Below are 21,674 nucleotides of genomic sequence, written 5' to 3'. Positions count from 1 at the left end.
AACATCCATACAAATTTTCGCGTTTATATTAGTGTTTTGGCGACCTCCGTGGCGCAGTGGTATGCGCGGTGGATTTAGATGACGGAGGTCCTGGGTTCGATCCCCGGCTGGGCAGATTGAGATTTTCTTAATTGGTCCAGGTCTGGCTGGTGGGAGGCTTCGGCCGTGGCTAGTTACCACCCTACCGACAAAGACGTACCGCCAAGCGATTTGGCGTTCCGGTACGATGTCGTGTAGAAACCGAAAAGGGGTGTGGATTTTCATACTCCTTCTAACAAGTTAGCCCGCTTCCATCTTAGACTGCATCATAACTTACCATCAGGTGAGATTGTAGTCAAGGGCTAACTTGTAAAGAATAAAATAAAAAAAAAGTGTATATTAAGAATATTGATAATTGCTAAAAAAGCACATGACTTAACAGTTTTAGTAGCATTGGATTGAACCCCCTCTAGTACCTAAACCTCACACATCACAACCCATTATATCCATTAGGCTATCCAACACCATACATCATAACAATATTAAGCTGTATACGGTTATTTTGTGAATGGTTTGGAAAGTGGCGGGCACTGTATGTGGGGTCCGTTAATAAATTAGTTTCGGGACCTCACATAGAGACCTCAGTGCGCCTCGCCCCGCCCGCGGGCGGACAGACTACCGCTGTCTCGCTCTATTGCCTTATAAGGTAATGAAATAAGTGCAACTGTAGAGAAGTTACATCTATACTAATATTATAAAGAGGAAAACTTTGTTTGTATGTTTGATTGTTTGTTTGTTTGATTGTAATGAATAGGCTCAAAAACTACTGGACCGATTTTAAAAATTCTTTCACCATTCGAAAGCTACATTATCCACAAGTAACAAAGGTTAAATTTTATTTTGGAAAATAATAGGGTTCCGTAAGATATTTGAGTTTTTCGGACACAAGGTGTACAAAATCAACCAGAAAAGTAAGGTAGGGGTGGGTAGGAGTAGAGTAAGGGTAGGGGTAGGCTAGGGGTAGAGTAGGGGTAGGATAGGGGTAGTTGAAAGTTTACATCGAGTTTCACGCGGACAAAGTCGCGGGCGTCGGCTAGTACTCGATACATACGAGTACACTCAGTGTCGGATTAAGGTGACTTGATTATGTACTTGCAATCAACCCCTGTGGACCCCCCAGTCAAAGAATAATATACCTATATATTTTTTTAATGTTAATAACAACACCTATCGTCTGAAATTCCTCAGTGCCTGAAGACAAAAGTCTTCGAACAGTGCGTGTTGCCAGTGATGACCTATGATTCCGAGACTTGGTCGCTAACTATGGGCCTCATAAGACGGCTCAGAGTCACACAGCGGGCGATGGAACGAGCTATGTTAGGAGTATCTCTGCGTGATCGAATCAGAAATGAGGAGATCCGCAGAAGAACTAAATTCACTGACATAGCTCAACGAGTTGCGAAGCTGAAGTGGCAATGGGTGGGGCACATAATCTGAAGGGCCGATGGACGTTGGGGTCTCAAAGTGCTGGAATGGACCCCGCACTAGTAAGCGCAGTCTTGGTAGACCCCCTCACCAGGTGGACTGACGACTTCAAGCGAGTCGCAGAAATTCGCTGGATGCAGGTGGTTTAGGATCGTGATGTTTGGAAGTCCCTACAAAAGGCCTATGTCCTGCAGTGGACGTCCATCGGCTGATATGATGATGATGATGATGAATAACACCAATATATCAATCAACTCTCGAATGCTGAAATTGCTTAATTTGTGTGTTAATTTTTTTCTGTCATCTCTGGTGTCCCTAGATGGGAAATCTATAGGTACCTACTTCGGTATTATTAAACGGAATAACATGATGTCTTGTTGATCTTTAATAGATTGTTTGGAACTACATACCTACCGACCTAAAAAAATATTCACGCATTCGAAGTTGCGGCCATTTGGTAGTTTATAATAGGTATTTATTGCAGATGCCCGCCAAAAATGTCGTAAAACTTTGGCTGTACCTATGGTCAACGATCTTTGCCTGTCCACGTTGGGATCCAACTATAGGTGAATTAAAAATGTCGTAAAACGTTAAAGCAAACTTTTTTATTATGTAATGTTTTCATAATTAAAATAGAATTAGGTGTCTAGTTTAGATAGGTATAGGTATAAGAAACTGTCGGGTGGTTACTGGTTAGGGTAGGCTAAGGCCGGGGATGGCAGTGTTACCAACTCTCCAAAATATTTATCCCTAAAGTTTGTGTCAAAAACCCCTAAAATCACCTTAATTGTTGTCCCCCTAAAAAATATAAATTCATAATAATTTAGAAATAATATGCTGTAATATGTTTCAAAAGTCTATATTTAATACAGACAAAATACTACGTCTTTATCTGAAGATTCAGATTTTTTTCAAATCATACATGTTGACAATGAATAAATTTACCATTTTTTTTTATATTCGATGAAAATTGCCGCCAGTTGCCTCAGAGTTGTAGTTGTAGAGGTTGTAGAATAACGTATTATATGTCGTTATAAGTCGCTAGGCCAAGAAAGAAATATTAAAATTATCATCAATTTAAAAATATTAAAGAGTCAAAATACCCCTAAAAATTTCAGACCCCTAAAAAAATCCCATTTCACTTATTTGCCCCCTAAATCTGGGGGAAAACCGCTAAGTTGGGAACCCTGGGATGAGTATTCCGTTTTCCACACTATAATAGAATAGGTACTTACCTAACCTACGGGCTACGGGGTATATAGGCTACCTACATAAACATTAGCTTCGCTAGCATATTTCCAGGCCATGTAAAGTCCTAATTACAAAAACACTATATGTAATAATTTTTGAGGTACCTACCTAATAATTGGCACCTATCTAGGTAGATACCTACCTATTTCGGCACAATTTTTAGAAAGTAAAACGATTGTTCCCTGTGTTACGGAATTTGAAATTTAATGGGTGTTTATTAAAACGTTTTATGGGCTGTTCGTGATTTCTAATGTTAAGAAAGCTTGGACATTAGTGTCAAAGTGCATGCCTCGTAATTTAGTTTAAGTGGTACTTATATACAAGAGAGCTTTAGCTCGAATCAGAGTAGAGTTACACAACAATAGACAATGGAGGGTACGTACGGAACTAATCTCTAAATTGCAACTTCAAGCGTATATTTACATGCAATGCCATCTAGAATTATTATAATAAAGTTATTTTCTTGCCATTTACTAGATGTCGCTAATAAAATAGCTGCCAGAAAAACAATTTACTACTGATCAACAGATGGCACTACAAAATTGCTTCTATTTAATCTTACAGTATTCATCATTTAAATAGATTTAATTAACATTTTATACATTAAATATTAGCTATTTAATATTAAGGTATCTACAAAGGGTATCTATTTAAAAAGTATTAAGGTGGAAATTTAAGCTCAAAGAAGATTAAATCCTCACAGGATGGCTGTCAAGTGTCAATGTCAATATGCCATGCCAATTGCCAAAACAAAATATTTATCCAAATTCCAAACGTGAACGTCAAAACAAACGCTAAATGTTAGATAAATTGTGGATGTGGATTTGTTAATCGAGATTTTATTGTGTAATGTGTATATTTTTTACATTCTTTCAACATGAGCAAGGAAACAATAGACAAATTGTTCAAACTCAATAACGAAGTGTGTCCAAAACTTATATACTCAAACCCTTTGCTGGACAGAAATATTACGATGGCGGTTTCAAACAGTATAGTGAAAACACTGGACAGAAACAATGAAATTGGTAAAATACAGAAAGTGAGAACAGCAATGTTGAAAAGTTTACGTAGTATGTGTAAAACAGCACCCGATAGACACGTGGAAATAGACGAAGACTTGACCGAAGTATTGACATCGTTTTACGAAAAACAACTAACAAAATCGACCGGAACCAAAAACATTGATAAACAACTTGACTCATTCTTAATTCTAAATTCAAAATCTGTGAATCATAATACCAGTTTTGGGTCAAGCGTCAACCCGGAAGTACTGCAAGCGTTGTTAAATTTAAACAACAATGTAATTTACTCTGAAAACATTATAAAAGATGTCTTACACTGGAATGATGATCAAAAAACCCAAACTGTCATTCAAAATTTATGGAACAATGACCTTTCACAAGAACCAAGTTTTTACAATAAAATAGCTATTAAAATGAAACCCAAAATTGAACATCTGTTACTTAATAAATCTCTTAAGTTACTTCAAAATGATATTGATATTGAGACACTGTTTTCAAATAAAGAACTAAAATCATTAGTTGAAGTTTGTTCAGTTTCAACTGAATGTTTCCAAATTTGTACTAGTATACTGAATTCTTTGCTTATAATGACACATTTCAATACTCATATAGAGAATTTCATATTTTCTTTCATTCAGAATGTAAAATTGAAGACCAAATCAACCATATCCATCTTATATACTTATAGTCTTAGTAACTTGGTTACTATATTGGACATAGATGTAGATATGTTGCCTACTAAAGAAAATTATATTAAAATAGTTAAGAGAGAATTGAAAATTTTACATGAAAAATCAGAAAACAATGTAATAATGTTGCTTTCCCATTTTCCACAATGGTTTAATATATATTTCGATGATTAGAGGACTTTCTTTTAATCCTGATTATCATGCAGGCATAAAAAAAACCTACTGACAATTGTCAGCAAGTTTTTTTTAATTCTTTACAAGTTAGCCCTTGACTACAATCTCACCTGATGGTAAGTGATGATGCAATCTAAGATGGAAGCAGGCTGACTTGTTAGGAGCATGAAAATCCACACAGCTTTCGGTTTCTACATGTACCAGAACACTAAATCGGTTGGTGGTACATCTTTGCAGGTAGGGTGGTAATTAATGTCTCCCAAACAAAAACAACTTCATCTTGTTAGACTGAAGGTATTAGGCTAGTAGCCACTGGATGCCTGGGGTCCAAAACCATGTTGTTTAGAAATTAAAAAAAAGCCTATGTCTAACAGTGGATGTCCATCAGCTGATTGTGATGATGATGAACTTTATGTTGATGAGATGCCCAACTTAATAAAAAACCCTGTTTGTGGTAGGTAACAGGGTGACAATAAGAATTTCTGAGGGTGCAACCAGAATTAGGTATTTGATTAGTCTTTGAGCAGTTTAATAAGCAAATATAAAAAAAAGAAGAGCAAATATATGGAAAAAAAATATTTTGTTAATCATATCTTATACCTATTCACATTAGCAAGTTTAGTAACTAGCTGGAATGTTATTTCCTGAACTGGTAATAAAATTAGTTTCTACAAGTACAAAACTTAATAACAAAACGATTTAAATAAAGAACAAAAAAAAAAGAAAATTAATTTAGTGATTAGCAGACACCCCACAGTTTCACTTTCAAGAAAAGAAACAGAATTACCAGAAGCTGACTGTGTCTTTATTGTGTGTGTTTTAGTGTGTGTCACACTTTTACTTAAAATAGGTTAAATCCATTACAGAGACTTAATCAAATGTACACTACCCCACATGTAAACAATCTATCAAATATTTTAATTTTTTTTTCAAAAGTTCAAAAAGTTATTTATCAGATCAACAACTTACTCGAATATTACACAACTTATTTTAGTGGTAAACAACATATTATGAGATCATTAAGTGACTTATTAATTTTTTAAACAACTTATTCAATCATTAAACAACTTATACAATTGTCAAACTACTTTTTCAAACATTAAGCAACTTATTTAAACATTAAGCAACTTATTCAATCGTTAAACAACTCATTCAATCATTAAACAATTTATTAAATTGTTAAACAACTTATATAATCATTAAGCAACTTATACAATCATTAAACAACTTATTTGATCGTTAAACAATTTATTAAATTGCTAAACAACTTATTAATATGAAGAAAATATATTATTTAATTGAAACCATCCAAATCACGTAACTTATTATACTCGTATATCTCATATAGCTTTAGATGCGGGAATAGAAGTTGCGTGCCACCAATAACACCGAGTAGACCCTTCTTTGTTCGCTGCACTTTGTGAGTAAAACTTCTCAGGTGCTTTGCCATATTCTCCCAGAATGGATTTGCTACATTACAGTACCCACAATGATAAAGCCCTGGACGAATCTGAAAATGAAAAATATAATATTTTTTTATAAATAGGTGTCAATGGTCAATTTGACGACCTCCGTGGCGCAGTGTTATGCGCGGTGGATTTACAAAACGGAGGTCCTGGGTTTGATCTCCGGCTGGGCAGATTGAGATTTTCTTAATTTGTCCAGGTCTGGCTGGTGGGAGGCTTCGGCCGTGGCTAGTTACCACCCTACCGGCATAGACGTACCGCCAAGCGATTTAGCGTTCCGGTACGATGCCGTGTAGAAACCGAAAGGGGTGTGGATTGTCATCCTTCTCCTAACAAGTTAGCCCGTTTCCATCTTAGACTGCATCATCACTTACCATCAGGTGAGATTGTAGTCAAGGGCTAACTTGTAAAAAAAAAAAAAATAGGTCGCGATTTCATGAGATTCTAATAATATATGACACTTCAAGGTTGTCTGGCACAGATTGCTTTAGCAGTTAGACTGCTTTTGGATGCTATTGGTAGTTTTAAGTTTTTCTTTCATGTTTTTTGTAGTACATTGTATGCAATAAAATATTTTAAATGAATAAAATAAAATATTAAACCATAAAAGTCTAGCCATCACAGACTGTTGTCCTAAAATGATTATGATCAAACTTCAACTGTCGACTACAATAAAAGGGAGATGAAATACTGTATTCCTTGGATTCACTGCAAGTGCTAGATCCACAGTGTGGCAGAGAAAAACACTGAGCAGATTCCAGGACTTGTGACAGATGGTGTAGGGTTAAGGACATCCTTGACAGTTAACTAACACTCTACTACTCTGTTTGTGTTGTTCTCCCTTATTTTAATTAGTTAACTAACTAATTTAATATTTAATTAAAAAAACTCACTTCTCTAACGAAGTCTTCATTATCAACCAACACAGGTATAAGCAGCACATTACATTTTAATACAATGTCTCTGTGTGCTTTCTGTTTCAAATGTTGTTCTAACTCTGATATATCCAGTACCACATCACACCCAAAGCATTTCCCCTTGTGACGTTCAAAGCCATAAGAAAACCGTATCAATTCAAAACTTGTCACATCCATACATATCCCATCATTTAGTACTTTAACATAGTGTTCATCAATACGGAATGGGCCGTACACATCTTTTACAAAAGATTTGTATGGTACAGGTTTGACTGGTGGTTCTTCATGTTTTTTATCTGTTACAAGGCCTCTGATTTCTAAATGTCCTCTGTGAAATGATCCTTCTACATGTTGTTTGGCACAGTTGATATGTGCGGAGATGTATATGTTGCATAGAGAGCAAAAAGTCTTGCTACCTCCTTTGTTTAATTTTATATAGTTCTCTCTTGCGTACATAGCTAATTCGTGTCTCCTCTTCCCAGCATCGACAATGTGGTATGTTTTTACTACCTCTGCTTCAGGATGAAGTATTTCTATATGTTTATCTAAGGCTTTAAAGGATGGTTTCACTAAAGTATTGCAGTGTAGGCATAGAACAGTTTTCTCTTTAATGTTTACTTTATAATTTTTAGTTATAGTAGATGACTCTGACAACATTTTCATTATATAATCTTTTACTATTGTTTTATTATTGTTTGTATCACACTTTTTTTTAATAGTGTTTGTTTTGTTACTGTTTTCAGTGAAAGTTTCTATAGCTTTAGTTTTGTTGGGTTTTGCTGTGGGTTCTTCAGTATTTTTATTGTGATAATCATCCCAATGACTTGATAGTAGTTTTTTGTCAAAAGTCTCAGTACATGTGAAACACCAAAACTTGTTAGAGTTTAGCTGTAAATGCAAAGAGTTTTAAGTAAATTATTTTAATTGAAAATATACAGCCCCCTCTCCAATGGGCGAGACTTGTACACTGAACTGAGCCATTAATAAAATGCCGCAACCAACAACCAAGTGACAATATTTATGCAAAATATGAAGGCTAACACTGAAATAAAGAAATAGTTAGCATATTTTTTTATTTTCTAGTATGGGGTCACCATTCTACCTTAGGATCCCTACGTCCATTGGCTTTTTGAACTATATTGCCCCATCAGTTTCCCGACTTGTTGAGAGCTGTCTGTGACTATCTGACAATTCAGAACGTCACAAACAGCACTCAACAAGTTGAGACCCGCTACTAGTACCAATTACCCATATATATTGATGTATGGGTCCAATTAGACCTGATTTTCGAAAGACAGTTAAAAGTAGGCTGATAATGAATACTTACTTGTCTATAACACATATCCCCCTCACATTTAACACTGCTTTGTGTAAGGTTACCCATATGTGCAGCAGAAGCACCATGTTTGCCATACGTAGTGACAACTACATCACACAATGTACATTCCTTATTTGTGAAACCATTCCATTGGAACCATGACACATCTTTGTTGTTAACTTTAATAATACCATCAGGTTCACGTTTAACAAGATTTGATTTTTTGGAGACTCGTTCGGCAGTTGCTTTGTTGGCTTGATGGATGTCTTCCTTTATGTGATCAGCAACATATAGTGTTAACATATTACATATTTCACAATAGTAGGTATTGTTTATCTGGAATTAATTAGAATTCTAAAGTCCAGCTGTCCAGGCTAACATTGTTCTGTATATTATAGTTTATAGGCTATAGTACAGCCTTTCTTGATGAGTACTGTTTACCAACACAGAAATTAAAAATTAAGGTAGGAAGAAAAGCATGTATGTTGTTGTAAATTATGTATGTTTTGTTTATAAAATGTTATATAAAATATATTAACCATACCTGATTGTTTTAAGCTTATTAATCAAAGGACAATGGTCTGGTGTTTGTTGATAGAATTCATAAGCGTCTACTAATATAAACTATTACAGTTTGTAGAAAATAATTCATTTAATTTTTTGAAACAGAGCAAAAGGTCTAATTAAGTCCAAAAACTAAAATATATTCACATCAATTACACTTAAATAATTGAGTATGGCAACCATACTATTTATACGAATATTGCATATATCGGACAACTAGGGACGCGCACGATACCGAAAAGCCAGTATCGAATCGAATAAAATATCGTTATTGAACTACATGTATTCAATGACATCAGTTTAATTTCAGTAGAAAGAACATATAAACTAATATTTATGACGAATTACTATATTTATTTTGAAATATATATCAAATATTTTGATTTTCAAACAAGTAATAGTAATTAATTTAAATGCAATAGGTACACCTATTTAATTTAAATTACTTATTTCTAATCATGACAAAATACTGCTAAAGTTCACTCTCACTTAGCGGCATTTTACATTTAAGTAATAAAATAAACAAAATATAATAGTCAAACATGTTAATAATATAACAATTATTACCAACAGTAAGCCATATGATATATTTTAATAATCAAAGGAAAGGAACAAGTGTTTACAAAGGTAATTATTGTTTAAGTATGTTCGACATGATTTTAAATAACGGTAAAACGTAAGTAAAAATAGTAAGTAATTTCCTGAAGATTACTTATTGATTACAAAAATAACAGTATCGAAAGGAAATCGATATTCATTAATCGATACTATAAAGTATCGATACTTTTACGTGTTCCTATGACAAGTCATGCACTAACAATTCAACTGTGAACTGTCAGTCAGTTGTCACATCGCGTCGTAATTTCGTTGTTTGCGTACTTAAGCGTCTTGTAAATCTTGTTGCATTTTTCCGATACTTATCAACTGATTTTCTGTACCTACATTATTTTTTAACGACCGCTTATGTTTATGGACACCGATTCTCCCGCTAAACTACTGACTTAAAACACTATTGTATTAAATTCCATGTTGGTTTTTAGATTTAATTAGGAAGGTTAATTTTATAAAGTATGTACATATATCCATGTCTAAGAGAAAAATGGGGATCAAACCTACTTTTTATGTTCTTCGATCGAACCCAAATACTCGGCTTCATAATAATGGAATAATTAAGACTTCAATTTAAAAAGTAGGTCTCTATTCGTTGTTGACAAAACATAACCTCTAAAACTTCAAACATAAATATCTCGAATTCCAGACTTCACATAATATTAAACCATAAGAATAAATTGTTAAGAAAATAATTATCTATCATTTTATATTTTTTTCAGTCATAGACGCTTAAAAAAAATGTCAGCAAAAATTTGTTTGGAAATAGACCATTGTCCTTTATTTACATTAATTTAAGAACAAGTTAAGTATATATATTTTTTTTCTCTCATTTATTTATTACTTTTTTTTTTAATTTTTAACAATATAAGTATAAAATACAAAACATTATTAAAAATTTATAAAAAAAATTCACCCTCCCGCTGCAGGATATTTGAGTGCCCAAGCAACCGGTGTACGCAAGTATTACTATTATTAAGTGTGAAATGAGTAGTGATTTATACCCTCATATTTAATTTATTTGTTGATAAACAGTACTCATCAAGAAAGGCTGTAGTATATTAGCTTGTACATTATTTTCTAGGGATGAAAACAATTATCATCTTATTGTGTTTGAGAATATTGTTATGACATGCGTAACAGCTGTGCTATACAAGATCTTAGGTGTCAACGGCAGCGCAGGAGAGCAGCAGCAGTGCATCATGCCGCCTCTGAGCCACCTGAAATCACTCGGAGGTGACATAGGGTTGCAAACAACAAATACGAGTGAGAGGTATAGAAAATTATTCAATTAATATTATAGTTTTTATAAAATAGGGCTTGATGGTAAAAACATATGCAAAAAATTAAAAAAAAATGATGGTGTGGACTAGTCGGTCAAGTCGAGGAGTATGGCTATTAACAATGTGCCGCGCGACTCGGACTTCCACGGACGAAATCTCTGGAGTTATTGAATCGAATTTAAAAATTCTTTTACCACTAGAAAGCCATGTCATTTGCGAGTGTCATAGGCTATATTATATCCCCGTATTCTCACGGGAACGGAAACTACGCAGGTGGAACCGCGGGCTAGTAATACATATTACATTCGTACCAATGCGTCGATATTTGTCAGGCAGTCTGAACAGTCTGAGAATTCGCTATCTGCTCTACGCAGTGCTATGAAGATACCTATACCGCAGCTCTTTTTATCTACGCGGTCTCTATAATTATATACGTACCTTATAAATAAAATCGTTTTTATACTTATGCAGGTATTCTTGCAATTTTAAATCATTTCTATGTTTCTCCCATCGCATGTGCTTCGTAACATCTGCCTCATCCTGGAATACTTCCTGACAAAGCACACAATAATAATCTATTTCACCACATAATATAAAATTCTTATAATATCTTTCCATTGCTACAAATCAAACAAAAAACAATTTTTAATTTTTTCAGCAAGAGCGAAGAATTATAACGGAAAACGTATTTTTTAAATGTCAAATCTTGGATTGATCCACAGATTTGATCCATAGCACAGATTAAAAAGATACTACGGATTGATATAGATATTACACACAGATTTAGGTAATACCTTAGACCATTAATAACTGGACTTGGTTCGCACCCAAATTTACCAACATAAAAGTCTGTCATTTTTTGAGGGGGACGAGGTAAACTCACACATCGAAAACATTTAACACCATTAAGTATATTCTGTGTCCATACACTACACACAACTATAAATTTGACTCACAATACACACACGCGTAATTTTTACACACACTAACAAACACATTGCCACAGTAAAAATATATATACAAACAGTATTGTAACTCGGCCGTATTTTTGAAATACATACATACAGCCGCGCGGTACGTAAACATGTGATAGGGCTGCCCGCCTCCAGCATTTTAATTACATTTGCCAACTTTGTGTTTCCATTTAGTTTTGTGATTGTAAATGTACTTCTTTTATGTAAACAAATAACAAAAGTACTTGTTTTTATATTTATATATATCAAGTTACTTTTGTTTTTTTTTTATCGGTTGCACCAGCTTCTGCACGCAGTTTGTAAAGACTCTCTCTGGGTACTCTGTGGTATTTAAGGAACATTGTATAGTATAAATTATTGTGTGTCAAGTGTCAAAGCACCGTGCGTTCGTCACTGCGGCACAGTCGCGACTGTCTGCACCCCACGCCCCGAGTTTGAGGTGCGTAGGTATAACTCGCTTTTCGACCTCTAGTATGAAGTCAAACTACTGCTTGTATATATTTTTACTGTGCCATTGCTTAGACTATCCACAGATTAAATACATAGAATATTCGATTACTGATCGATGTTTGGCTGTTTCGTCAAAAGAATCGATTATTTTTATTAATTGATTTTTATTAATAATTTGATGAAATTAAGGTTAATACTTTCAAATGTAACGTTACTGCATCTTTTACTAAACTACAAGTTTTTGGCCGTTTCTTATACCATTTAACTACACAAACCGGCATTTTTAGGGAACTCTTTACACGACGAAAACGATTACAACAATGAAACATCGATTCTGTAGCAACAGTTTTTATAAACGCGTTAGATCATAGATTTTTGATCTCTGCCAGGGGGGGTAACGGTTAGCGACCCAAGTCCTGTTATTAATGGTCTAAGTTCACGTGACCTTATTTCGTTTCCTCTTACTATTAGCTCTTTGATTATAATGTACTCTGTGGTGCTTGTGCCTCTACCCATAGATAATAATACCACAGATTAATATATACCAGTCTATAGTGATCTGTGTATATACGTTAATCTGTGGTGTTGTGTTTATATTGGTATGTTTGTGAATTTAGTAATTATTAAATAAAAATATATTATTCTAGCGTTGAATGAAAAAGTTCGCCCTATAATCTTTTTATAATATGTAATTACCAAATAGTTTTCTTGAATAGTAAAAGTTGTTAGTGTAAAAATAAAGAAGGCATGAGTAAAAGACGCCGTGCCTCCTCCGTGGCAAGTCGCGGTGTCGACTGCGATGATAGTGATGATGGAGTGGAATTAAGCAACCCTGGACCTCCACCATCTCGCAAGAAGAAGAAGTTGGAACCGGTAAAGAAAAAAAATTCATCCCCATTTAATTGAAAACTACTAGTAATATTAGCACGCCATGCATTGATTGTTGATATTACTGATCCACATCCAATGATAATTTTATACTATAGATCGGTTACGTCCCTACAAAATCAGCGCCAAAAGTGATCCAAATAATAGGCTACAACATTGAGCACACACATTTTGTCTTTAAAAAAAATATAGTTTTACACTTCCTGAACACACAACTCGACGTTGTAGACAATATTTAGGTATTATTTACATATACTTGATGACCATAACTAACATTGAGTTGTGTATAAATTTCCTCTTTTAAGTGCCTCATTTTTTATGCGCTAGTAACACATCTAACAGTATTTAACATCATTGTTTATATCTGATTAAAATTGAAAAAAAAAAAAATATTTTTTCCTTTTCAACTTTAATCAGATTATCTTTTCAACTTTATTTAGATCAAAATACTTCGACCTTCCTCACAATATACTGCCATGTGGAATGTTGAATCAGCTATTATTCTGATAGCAGTCATTTAAATCAATGATCAAGCGAAAAGCTTTGACCAATACCTTAAGAAGCTTTTGCTTGATTGTTGGCCACTTCAGACTGCCCATATAGTAAATAAATAAATAAATAAATATACTTAAACAATACACATCACTATCTAGCCCCAAAGTAAGCATACAGAGTAGCTTGTGTTATGGGTACTACATATAAATACTTTTATAATGTATAAATACACACAGACACTGGGAAACACCCATGCTTATCACACAAATATTTTCCAGTTGTGGGAATCGAACCCACGGCAGTGGATGCAGAAAGCAGGGTCACTACCCACTGCGCCACGCGGCTGTCATATAGTGGGAGGTTCCTCACTTTCAAGCTCTGACCACCAGTTGCTTTTGCACTTAAACGCCCTAGGGCTAAATTATTTTTTATAAATTTTGTATAGTGTTTTGTATTTTATAGATATTGTAAAAAGAATAATAAATTGATAATTTGTTCTAGAGTGAGATATGCCAGCAGTTGTATGATATAATCCGTACATACAAGAAGGAAGATGGAACCCTGCTGTGTGACTCTTTCATTAGGGCTCCCAAGAGAAGACAGGAGCCCCAATATTATGAGGTTGTTACACAACCAATTGACTTGTTGAGGGTATGTTGATAATTTTTTTATTTATTTACTACTCTTTTTTGAGTTTTGCTATGATAGAGCTTTGCTATTTTTTTTAGATTGATATGCTACCTCATATTCACACCTGATTAAAAGTGATGAAGACCAAATTCAGAGCATGCTTGACCTAAAACATGACTTTCACTTTAAAGGCTCAGACCAATTATAGAAGGACCATTATCACACCCTAAATAATGAACAAAATTGTCTGTCCTTTTCTGAAGAAAACAAGCTTAGATTTTATACTAAACTAGAAGCTTTTGCCCATTTTTTAAACATTCCATTTCACAAAAAGGTATTTTTATGAAGCTCTTTAACAGACAAACATAATTACAACTATGAAACATTAATACTATGGAGACAGTTTTATAAATACCTTGACAGAAAAGTAACGTCTAGCGAAGCAGGTCCTATACAATAATAATTGGTCTGCCTTTAAAGGTGTCCAAATTATAGGTCGTAGGTATAATTCATATTATAATTGGAAATACCCTACAGGCATTTGAGCACTTTTAAAGCAAAACTCATGGTCAAGCTTTATGTTGAAGCAATTATTAATTATTGTTCTTTCATATTGTGCAGTATACTTACTAAGAGGCACAATTATTCACCCTCTTTAATATGACGCGAGTATATTAAAGTGGGCGGATAATTGTGCCTCTGAGTATATGTACACTGTTCTGTTCACAGTCTGACTTTGATTACTATTTGACACTTCTAATAATGATGACTCTGACTGACGACTTAATGTGCTTTCTGGCAGGTTCAACAGAAACTCAAAACTGACACATATGAGGACATAGAAGAGTTGACAGCTGACATAGAGTTGTTGGTGAACAACGCCAAGGCATTCTACAAGTCTGACTCGGAAGAGTACAAGGATGCCATTGACTTGTGGAAGCTTTATGGGAAGCATAGAAATGCACTTGAGAATGGTATGTTTTATATTCACCTTAGTCGTGAGCACTCAGCGTCCTTAGCTTTCTCGTCGACTAGATGACCACAAGTACAACAGGATGTGGGCATGACCACAACACCAAGTAAGGTTGCCGTCAGAAAAGTGTGTGAGCGTTCATAGCACGTAGCTTGGATGCAATGACAAGTTATCCCAACGCCATATGCAGCCAAAAAACTATTTAAACATACATTGACATGCATATTGCCTCTGTTAAGGCCTTATTAGATACGTGATAGCCCAGTGGATATGACCTCTGCCTCTAATTCTGGAGGGTGGTGGGTTTGAATCTGGTCTGGGGCATGCACTTCCAACTTTTCAGTTTTGTGCATTTTAAGAAAATTAAATATCACGTGTCTCAAACAGTGAAGGAAAACATTGTGAGGAAACCTGTATACCAAAGAATTTTCTTAGTTCTCTATGTGTGTGAAGTCTGCCAATCCGCATTGGGCCAGTGTGGTGGACTATTCGCCTAACCCCTCTCATTCTGAGAAGAGACTCCAGCTCAGCAGTAAGCCGAATATGGGTTGATAATGACGAAGACCTTTCTACTTTTTTAGGTGAAGAGCTAAAAACTCCTAAGTCATCTCGCAATGGGTCGTCGAGCAGGCGTTCAGACGTAGCTGAAGACGTGTCAGAAACTTCCACCAATAATGAAGATGACAATATATTTGAGGAATTGTTTAATGCGGTAAGTCATAATAATAATAAAATAACATCTTCATATCGTCGTCGACGTCGCCGTCGTCGTCTGAGGAATTTAAGACCCCGCCAACATCTGCGGGGGATGAGACACCCGTGCGGACGACTCATCGGGGTGTCACCACACGACGACGGCAACACCAACAACACCAGCAGGACGTCGACGAGATACCACTACCGGAGAGCTTGGATCAAGAGGGGCTGCGGGCTCCTGTGAGTGCTCCCGCTACCGGTGGTGTAGTGCGTCGCATGAGATGGTCTCGTCCACTCAATGAGAGCGTCATGCGAGCGTACTATGGGGCGACAGAGGGGGGAACTAACCTTAAAGATGGCACTCTAGACATCTGTCGAGCGTGTCATCGTCCTGGGGAGTCCCTCAGGCATATTGTGTCCGGGTGTTCTCACCTTGCTAACGGCGAATACTTGCACAGACATAATCAAGTAGCCAAGATAATCCACCAACAGCTTGCTCTTCAATATGACCTTATCGATTTTGAGATGCCTTACTATAGGTACGACCCAGCGTCAGTTCTTGAAAATAGCAGTGCATTGCTCTACTGGGACCGAACGATTATCACTGACAGGTATATTGTAGCCAATAGACCTGATATAGTGCTAGTCGATCGGTCAGTGCATCGTGCAATAATTGTTGATATTACAGTTCCACATGACGATAATCTGGTTAAAGCCGAAAAGGAAAAAGTATCAAAATACTTGGACCTTGCTCACGAGATTACCGCCATGTGGAATGTTGAGTCAACTATTATTGTTCCGATAGTTGTTTCAGTCAATGGTCTTATAGCGAAAAGCTTCGACCAACACCTTAAGAAGCTTTCGCTTAACTGTTGGATCAAGAGTCGGATACAAAAGGCAGTGATTCTTGAGACGGCGCGTATTGTGAGGAGGTTCCTCACTCTGGAGCCCTGACCACCGGTTGCTTGGGCACTCAAATGTCCCGCAGCGGGAGGGTGAATTTTTTTTTTATAAATTTTTAATAATGTTTTGTATTTTATACTTATATTGTTAAAAATTTAAAAAAAAAGAAGTAATAAATAAATGAGAGAAAAATATAAAATAAAATAAAAAAATAAAAATAGCCTTTATTCTCTGATTGCTGCATACATACGATATACCTAATACTATTTCTTAATTTATATACTAGAGCAATCAGGTTGTCCTTCGACATAGGCCTCCTCCAGACTTTCCACTCTACTCGATCTCTGGCCTCTCCTCGCCATCCTTTCGGCAGGTCATCCTCCCATCTCTTATGTGGTCGCCTTGCCTCCTTTTCCCATCTCTGGGGTACCACTGCATGACCTCTTTGGACCATTTTTCTTTCGAGGATCTCAGCACATGTCCCGTCCAGCGCCACTTCAGCCTTTTTATCTTTTTAAAAACATCTGTAACACCAGTGGCTTTCCGGATTTTCTTTAAACTCCACTTGTAAGTCATAACAAATTTTTAAGTAAAATGCATCAGGGGTTGTTCTAGTATTGTAATTTAATTAGTGCTATATAGTCGAGAGATCTTTATATAAAGATATTATATTATAATTAATTTTTGACAAACACAAGTAGCAGCAACAAAAAATCCTTTCAAAACCAAAGCATCCTCATGAGATGATGACTATATTCTATAACTTTAGCATGCAAATACGTTCGCGGGCCGCGTTTAAAAGTAGTGCATTTTAAAGTTGCGTAAATAATTTTTTGGAATACATATCAGACATGAAATAATACGACAATGTTGTATAACTTCACATTATTAAAATAACAAAATGAAATAAATGAATAGTACTACACTATAATTAAATCGTTTGGAATTGTTGTGAACTATGAAAGTTAAATACAATGAAATCAATGAGACACTTGAAACTTACTTGAATAATTGAGTATAAGTAGTGTAGTTTTTTTTTAATTTTTTTTTAACCATAAAATGTTTTATTTATCCAATTTTATAAAGTTTTACAATAATATTAAAACTACGTACCTAAATATCTATAATTTAATTGGATTTTTCAAAATGTCAAATCTTACAGTGGGCCGACCTTTTCCCACATAATATATGTATGATATATAACTTAATCTCATGTGCTTTGCTAAGCTTATGAATGTCTCCACGGGAGAATGGCTTATGTTACTAGAATACTAAAAGATGAACATTTTTTACAGGTAATGACTGCAAATGTGGATGGTCGTCCTTTGTATACAGCTTTCCAATTTCTACCTTCGAAAAAACGTTATCCTGATTACTTCAGGTAAATTAAAAAAAACATGTGATGTATAATAACTTCTAATGGGTGGGTAATCGCTTTGGAACGTAACTCTTTCTAGCTTCCCTTTCTCTCACACAAAAGAAAAATCTTCATTAACAACCCATATTCGGCTCACTGTTGAGCAAGAGTATCCTCTCAGTATAAGAGGGGTTGCGTCTTAGTTCACCACGCTGGCCAAATGCGGATTGGCAGACTTCACACACATAGAGAATTAAGTAATATCTAAGGTATGCAGGTTTTCACGATGTTTTTCCTTCACCGTTTGAGACACGTGATATTTAATTTCTTAAATTGCACACAACTCAAAAGTTGGAGGCGCATGCCCCGGACCGGATCTGAACCTATGCTCCCAAATCGAAGGCAGAGGTTATATCCACAAGGCTATCACGTCTCTGAAAATAAATATTATTGCTTAATTGGCGCAGATGATTCTTATCGCGCGTTGCGAAAGGCGGCTAGACGAAAAAAATTAAGACTAAAAGTTGTAACGACACTTTTTGGTATAGTTGTAAGCCGTGCGGCGTGCGCGTGTTTCTCTCTCTCATGGAAAGCAAGCCAGTTATTGTCGTTTCGTCTTTCTATTTCGCATTGAACAATGTGGTGTCGCGACGATTATTTTTGAATGGGATGCGATAGCGATAACGATATCTATAGCGATAGCGATAACGATGACTGCAATAGCAATAGCGATGATAGCTATAGCGATAGCAAACTATTCAAAATTCATTTATTCAATTAGGCTTAGTATACAAGCAATTTGAATATGTCATAATTTATTTTAATCTGATGGTGGTAATAATAGTCGAAAACTTAAAATTAAAATTACGAGGGTTCTAAAGGCGCCTTCGTCCGAAAAGAGCCCAGAACAAACTCAGCCAAGGTTTATTATTTTTTTGTTTACCACCAATTTACAAACTTATTTAAAACTAAACTTACAAACATATTTAAAACAGTCATATAATACAGTTTAACACCAAGCTGTATTATCATTAATACAATCATTAACACCAAAAGCTCGTGTTTAATAAACACTTTGAACGTTTTTAGCGATAGCGACAGCGATAATTTCGTTCCATTTGGCTGCCCCTTGACACCTCTCAAGTTTTTTTCATATTTTTATATTTAGATTATATTAATGGTTTTATCTATCTCCACTCCAGTGTCATAGACTCGCCCATAGACCTCAAGCTGATCGCGCAGAAGATCCAAGGCGGGGAGTACACACACTTGAGCGAGCTGGACAAGGACCTGTCCAACATGGTCCGCAACGCGTGTCTCTTTAACGAGCCTGGCAGTCAGATATACAAGGACGCTAAAACCTTGAAGAAGGTATGAGAAAATTAAATAATTTGTAAGTAAGTAAATTATGAAGGTAAAATTGCCCAAGCAACCAGTGGTCAGAGGTCCAGAGTGAGGGAAATCAAAATCAAAATCCTATGGCCTACACTTTATTCATTGATTGCTATTGGTTTTATTATTTAAGATAGTAATTATTTGACCACTATGATCAAAGATTAATTTATTTATTATCTTCTTTCTCTCAAGCATACAATTATAAAATATATTATCTAGACATGTACCTGAAGTTGCGGTTATCCTAGTAGGTTCGTTAAAAGCATGCGTCAAATCAAAACATTTGGATAAGTTAAGAAATCTAACAGATTTTGAGTTTTCTGTTAGAATATCAACATTAAAATCGTCGCAAATCAGTATTTGTTTGGAAGATGTGCACAATCGCCTCATTACATCTTCCATTACCTCTTCAAATTGATCAAAGTCAGCAGGAGGGGGTCTGTACACGCATACTATAATAATTTGTTCCAACTCCACACAAGAAAGTTCAACAATGCATTCCACAGAAAGACGAACTATATCTTTTCTATCCTTACATTTTAAGTTATTATGTAAGAAAATTAAGGAGCCACCATGATCAGGAATTCCTCACAATACGCGCCGTCTCAAGAATCATTGCCTTCTGTACCTTGATCCAGTAATTAAGCGAAAGCTTCTTAAGGTATCGGTTGAAGCTTTTCGCTGTAAGACCATTGACTGAAACGACTATCGGAACAAAAATAGTTGACTCAACATTCCACACGGCGCTTATCTTGTTAAAACCTTAGAGCATTATAACCTTAGATTAAATTATTTAAATTTGGCTAAGTTTTACAAGCATTTTTGAATCATCAAGTTATTTTATGAATTAATTAATGGTGATAACTGATAAGTAAAGTCGACAATTTAAAGTTGTGAAGGTTCTTAACCCGCCTTAGTCCGAGAAAAGCCCACTACAAACTTATAGACAAAGATCCAAGGCGGGGAGTCAACACACTTGACCTATCTGATGTGTGTCTTTTCAACAAAACGAAACTGGAACACAAACTGGACACAGCAAGCCCCCACAAGCCTTTTGCAAAATCAAAAAATCAAAAATCATTTATTTCAAGTAGGCTCAGTTTACAAGCACTTTTGACACGTCAGTTGACTATTTGTAAAGATTCTACCACCGGTTCGGAAGGCAGGTTCTGCTGAGAAGATACCGGCAAGAAACTCAGCAGTTGCTCTTTTGAAAAAGTCATACAGTATTATAATTTACAATTGATAACAATTACTGTTTACATTTCTTATAGTTTTACTTCCTGTGTGAAGGTGGAAGCTGATCTAACGGCCTCCAAGCATCTTTATCATTAAGGAACATCGCATGTCGAGCCTATATCCTGCAGTAGGCTGATTATGACCTTTCGCTCTTATATCTTGAAAGATAATATATTTGATTGTTCCACAGATCATACAAACCCGCAAGCAAGAGATCGAGCAGCACGGGCGCAGCGGGCCGGCGAAGACGTCGGAGCGCATCCGCTCCAAGCGCACGTCGCGCGTCGGGCCCGCGCCCTCCAGCCGCGCGCTCGCCATCATGGAGCCGCCCGGCTCCGACGCCGAGCCGGATGTCAAGGTGTGTGTTTTTAGGGTTCCGTAGTCCACAAGAAATCCCTATACTTTCGCCATATTAGACTACAAGCCCTTGAACAAAAATTACATGTGAAATGACCCAACGTGAATAACGCTTAGAAGGCTGTTACTATATCAGAAAATAACTCTGAGTACAATGCCGTCATTTCTGAGCGGTACAGGTGAGTGTGTCCGTCTGTCTGTCTGCGACTTAGCGCAGAGACTACTAATACAAAGCTGTAATAACTCCCCTACATTTAAAGTGGGGATGAATTTTTTTTTTACTCGTTTATCTCAAAGTGTGGGGTATAGCTAGGTAGGTCTTTAAAAAATATGAGGGGTCGTTTACCAGTATTTTCCGATTTAGGTATTTGTTTGTAAAATATTAAGGTCAAGTAAACCCCATCTTATGGTAAGTGGTGAGGCAATCTAAGACAGAAGCGGGCTAACTTGTTAAGAGTAAGATGAAACACCACACTCCTTTCGGTTTCTACACGACATCGTACCGGAACGCTTAATCGCTTGGCGATACCTTGCCTTTAAGTGGAAACCTACCACCCGCT

General features: G+C 35.8%; 2 protein-coding genes across 3 annotated transcripts in view; one reads left to right on the top strand and one right to left on the bottom strand.

The window, feature by feature from the left end:
- Nucleotides 1-5,161: 5,161 nt before the first annotated feature.
- Nucleotides 5,162-11,475, bottom strand: LOC112056252 (uncharacterized). Of its 2 annotated transcripts, none has more exons than XM_024096647.2 (4): nucleotides 11,196-11,475; nucleotides 8,311-8,637; nucleotides 6,960-7,871; nucleotides 5,162-6,110 (listed from the first exon to the last, which is right to left on the bottom strand). In XM_024096647.2, the coding sequence occupies exons 1-4, from the start codon at nucleotides 11,373-11,375 to the stop codon at nucleotides 5,895-5,897; spliced, it is 1,635 nt and encodes a 544-aa protein (XP_023952415.2). In that variant the 5' UTR covers nucleotides 11,376-11,475; the 3' UTR covers nucleotides 5,162-5,894. The 2 variants fall into 2 exon arrangements, with proteins under 2 accessions (XP_023952415.2, XP_052744974.1); XM_052889014.1 differs by lacking the exon at nucleotides 11,196-11,475 and adding an exon at nucleotides 8,846-10,219.
- Nucleotides 11,476-12,743: 1,268 nt separating this feature from the next.
- LOC112056251 (protein polybromo-1) overlaps nucleotides 12,744-21,674 on the top strand; it is a 48,935-nt gene continuing 40,004 nt past the window's right edge. The window contains exons 1-7 of the mRNA XM_052889018.1: nucleotides 12,744-13,054; nucleotides 14,066-14,215; nucleotides 14,997-15,168; nucleotides 15,749-15,879; nucleotides 18,062-18,147; nucleotides 19,326-19,494; nucleotides 20,948-21,115. Of these exons, the coding sequence (XP_052744978.1) occupies nucleotides 12,929-13,054; nucleotides 14,066-14,215; nucleotides 14,997-15,168; nucleotides 15,749-15,879; nucleotides 18,062-18,147; nucleotides 19,326-19,494; nucleotides 20,948-21,115 (1,002 nt within the window). The 5' untranslated portion in view covers nucleotides 12,744-12,928. The remainder of the gene's footprint in view (nucleotides 13,055-14,065; nucleotides 14,216-14,996; nucleotides 15,169-15,748; nucleotides 15,880-18,061; nucleotides 18,148-19,325; nucleotides 19,495-20,947; nucleotides 21,116-21,674) is intronic.

The sequence above is a fragment of the Bicyclus anynana genome, chromosome 24 (genome assembly GCF_947172395.1).
Source record: "Bicyclus anynana chromosome 24, ilBicAnyn1.1, whole genome shotgun sequence".
Classification (NCBI taxonomy): domain Eukaryota; kingdom Metazoa; phylum Arthropoda; class Insecta; order Lepidoptera; family Nymphalidae; genus Bicyclus; species Bicyclus anynana.
Note: the sequence above shows the minus strand (reverse complement) of the source record. Positions and strands in the feature narration are given on the sequence as shown.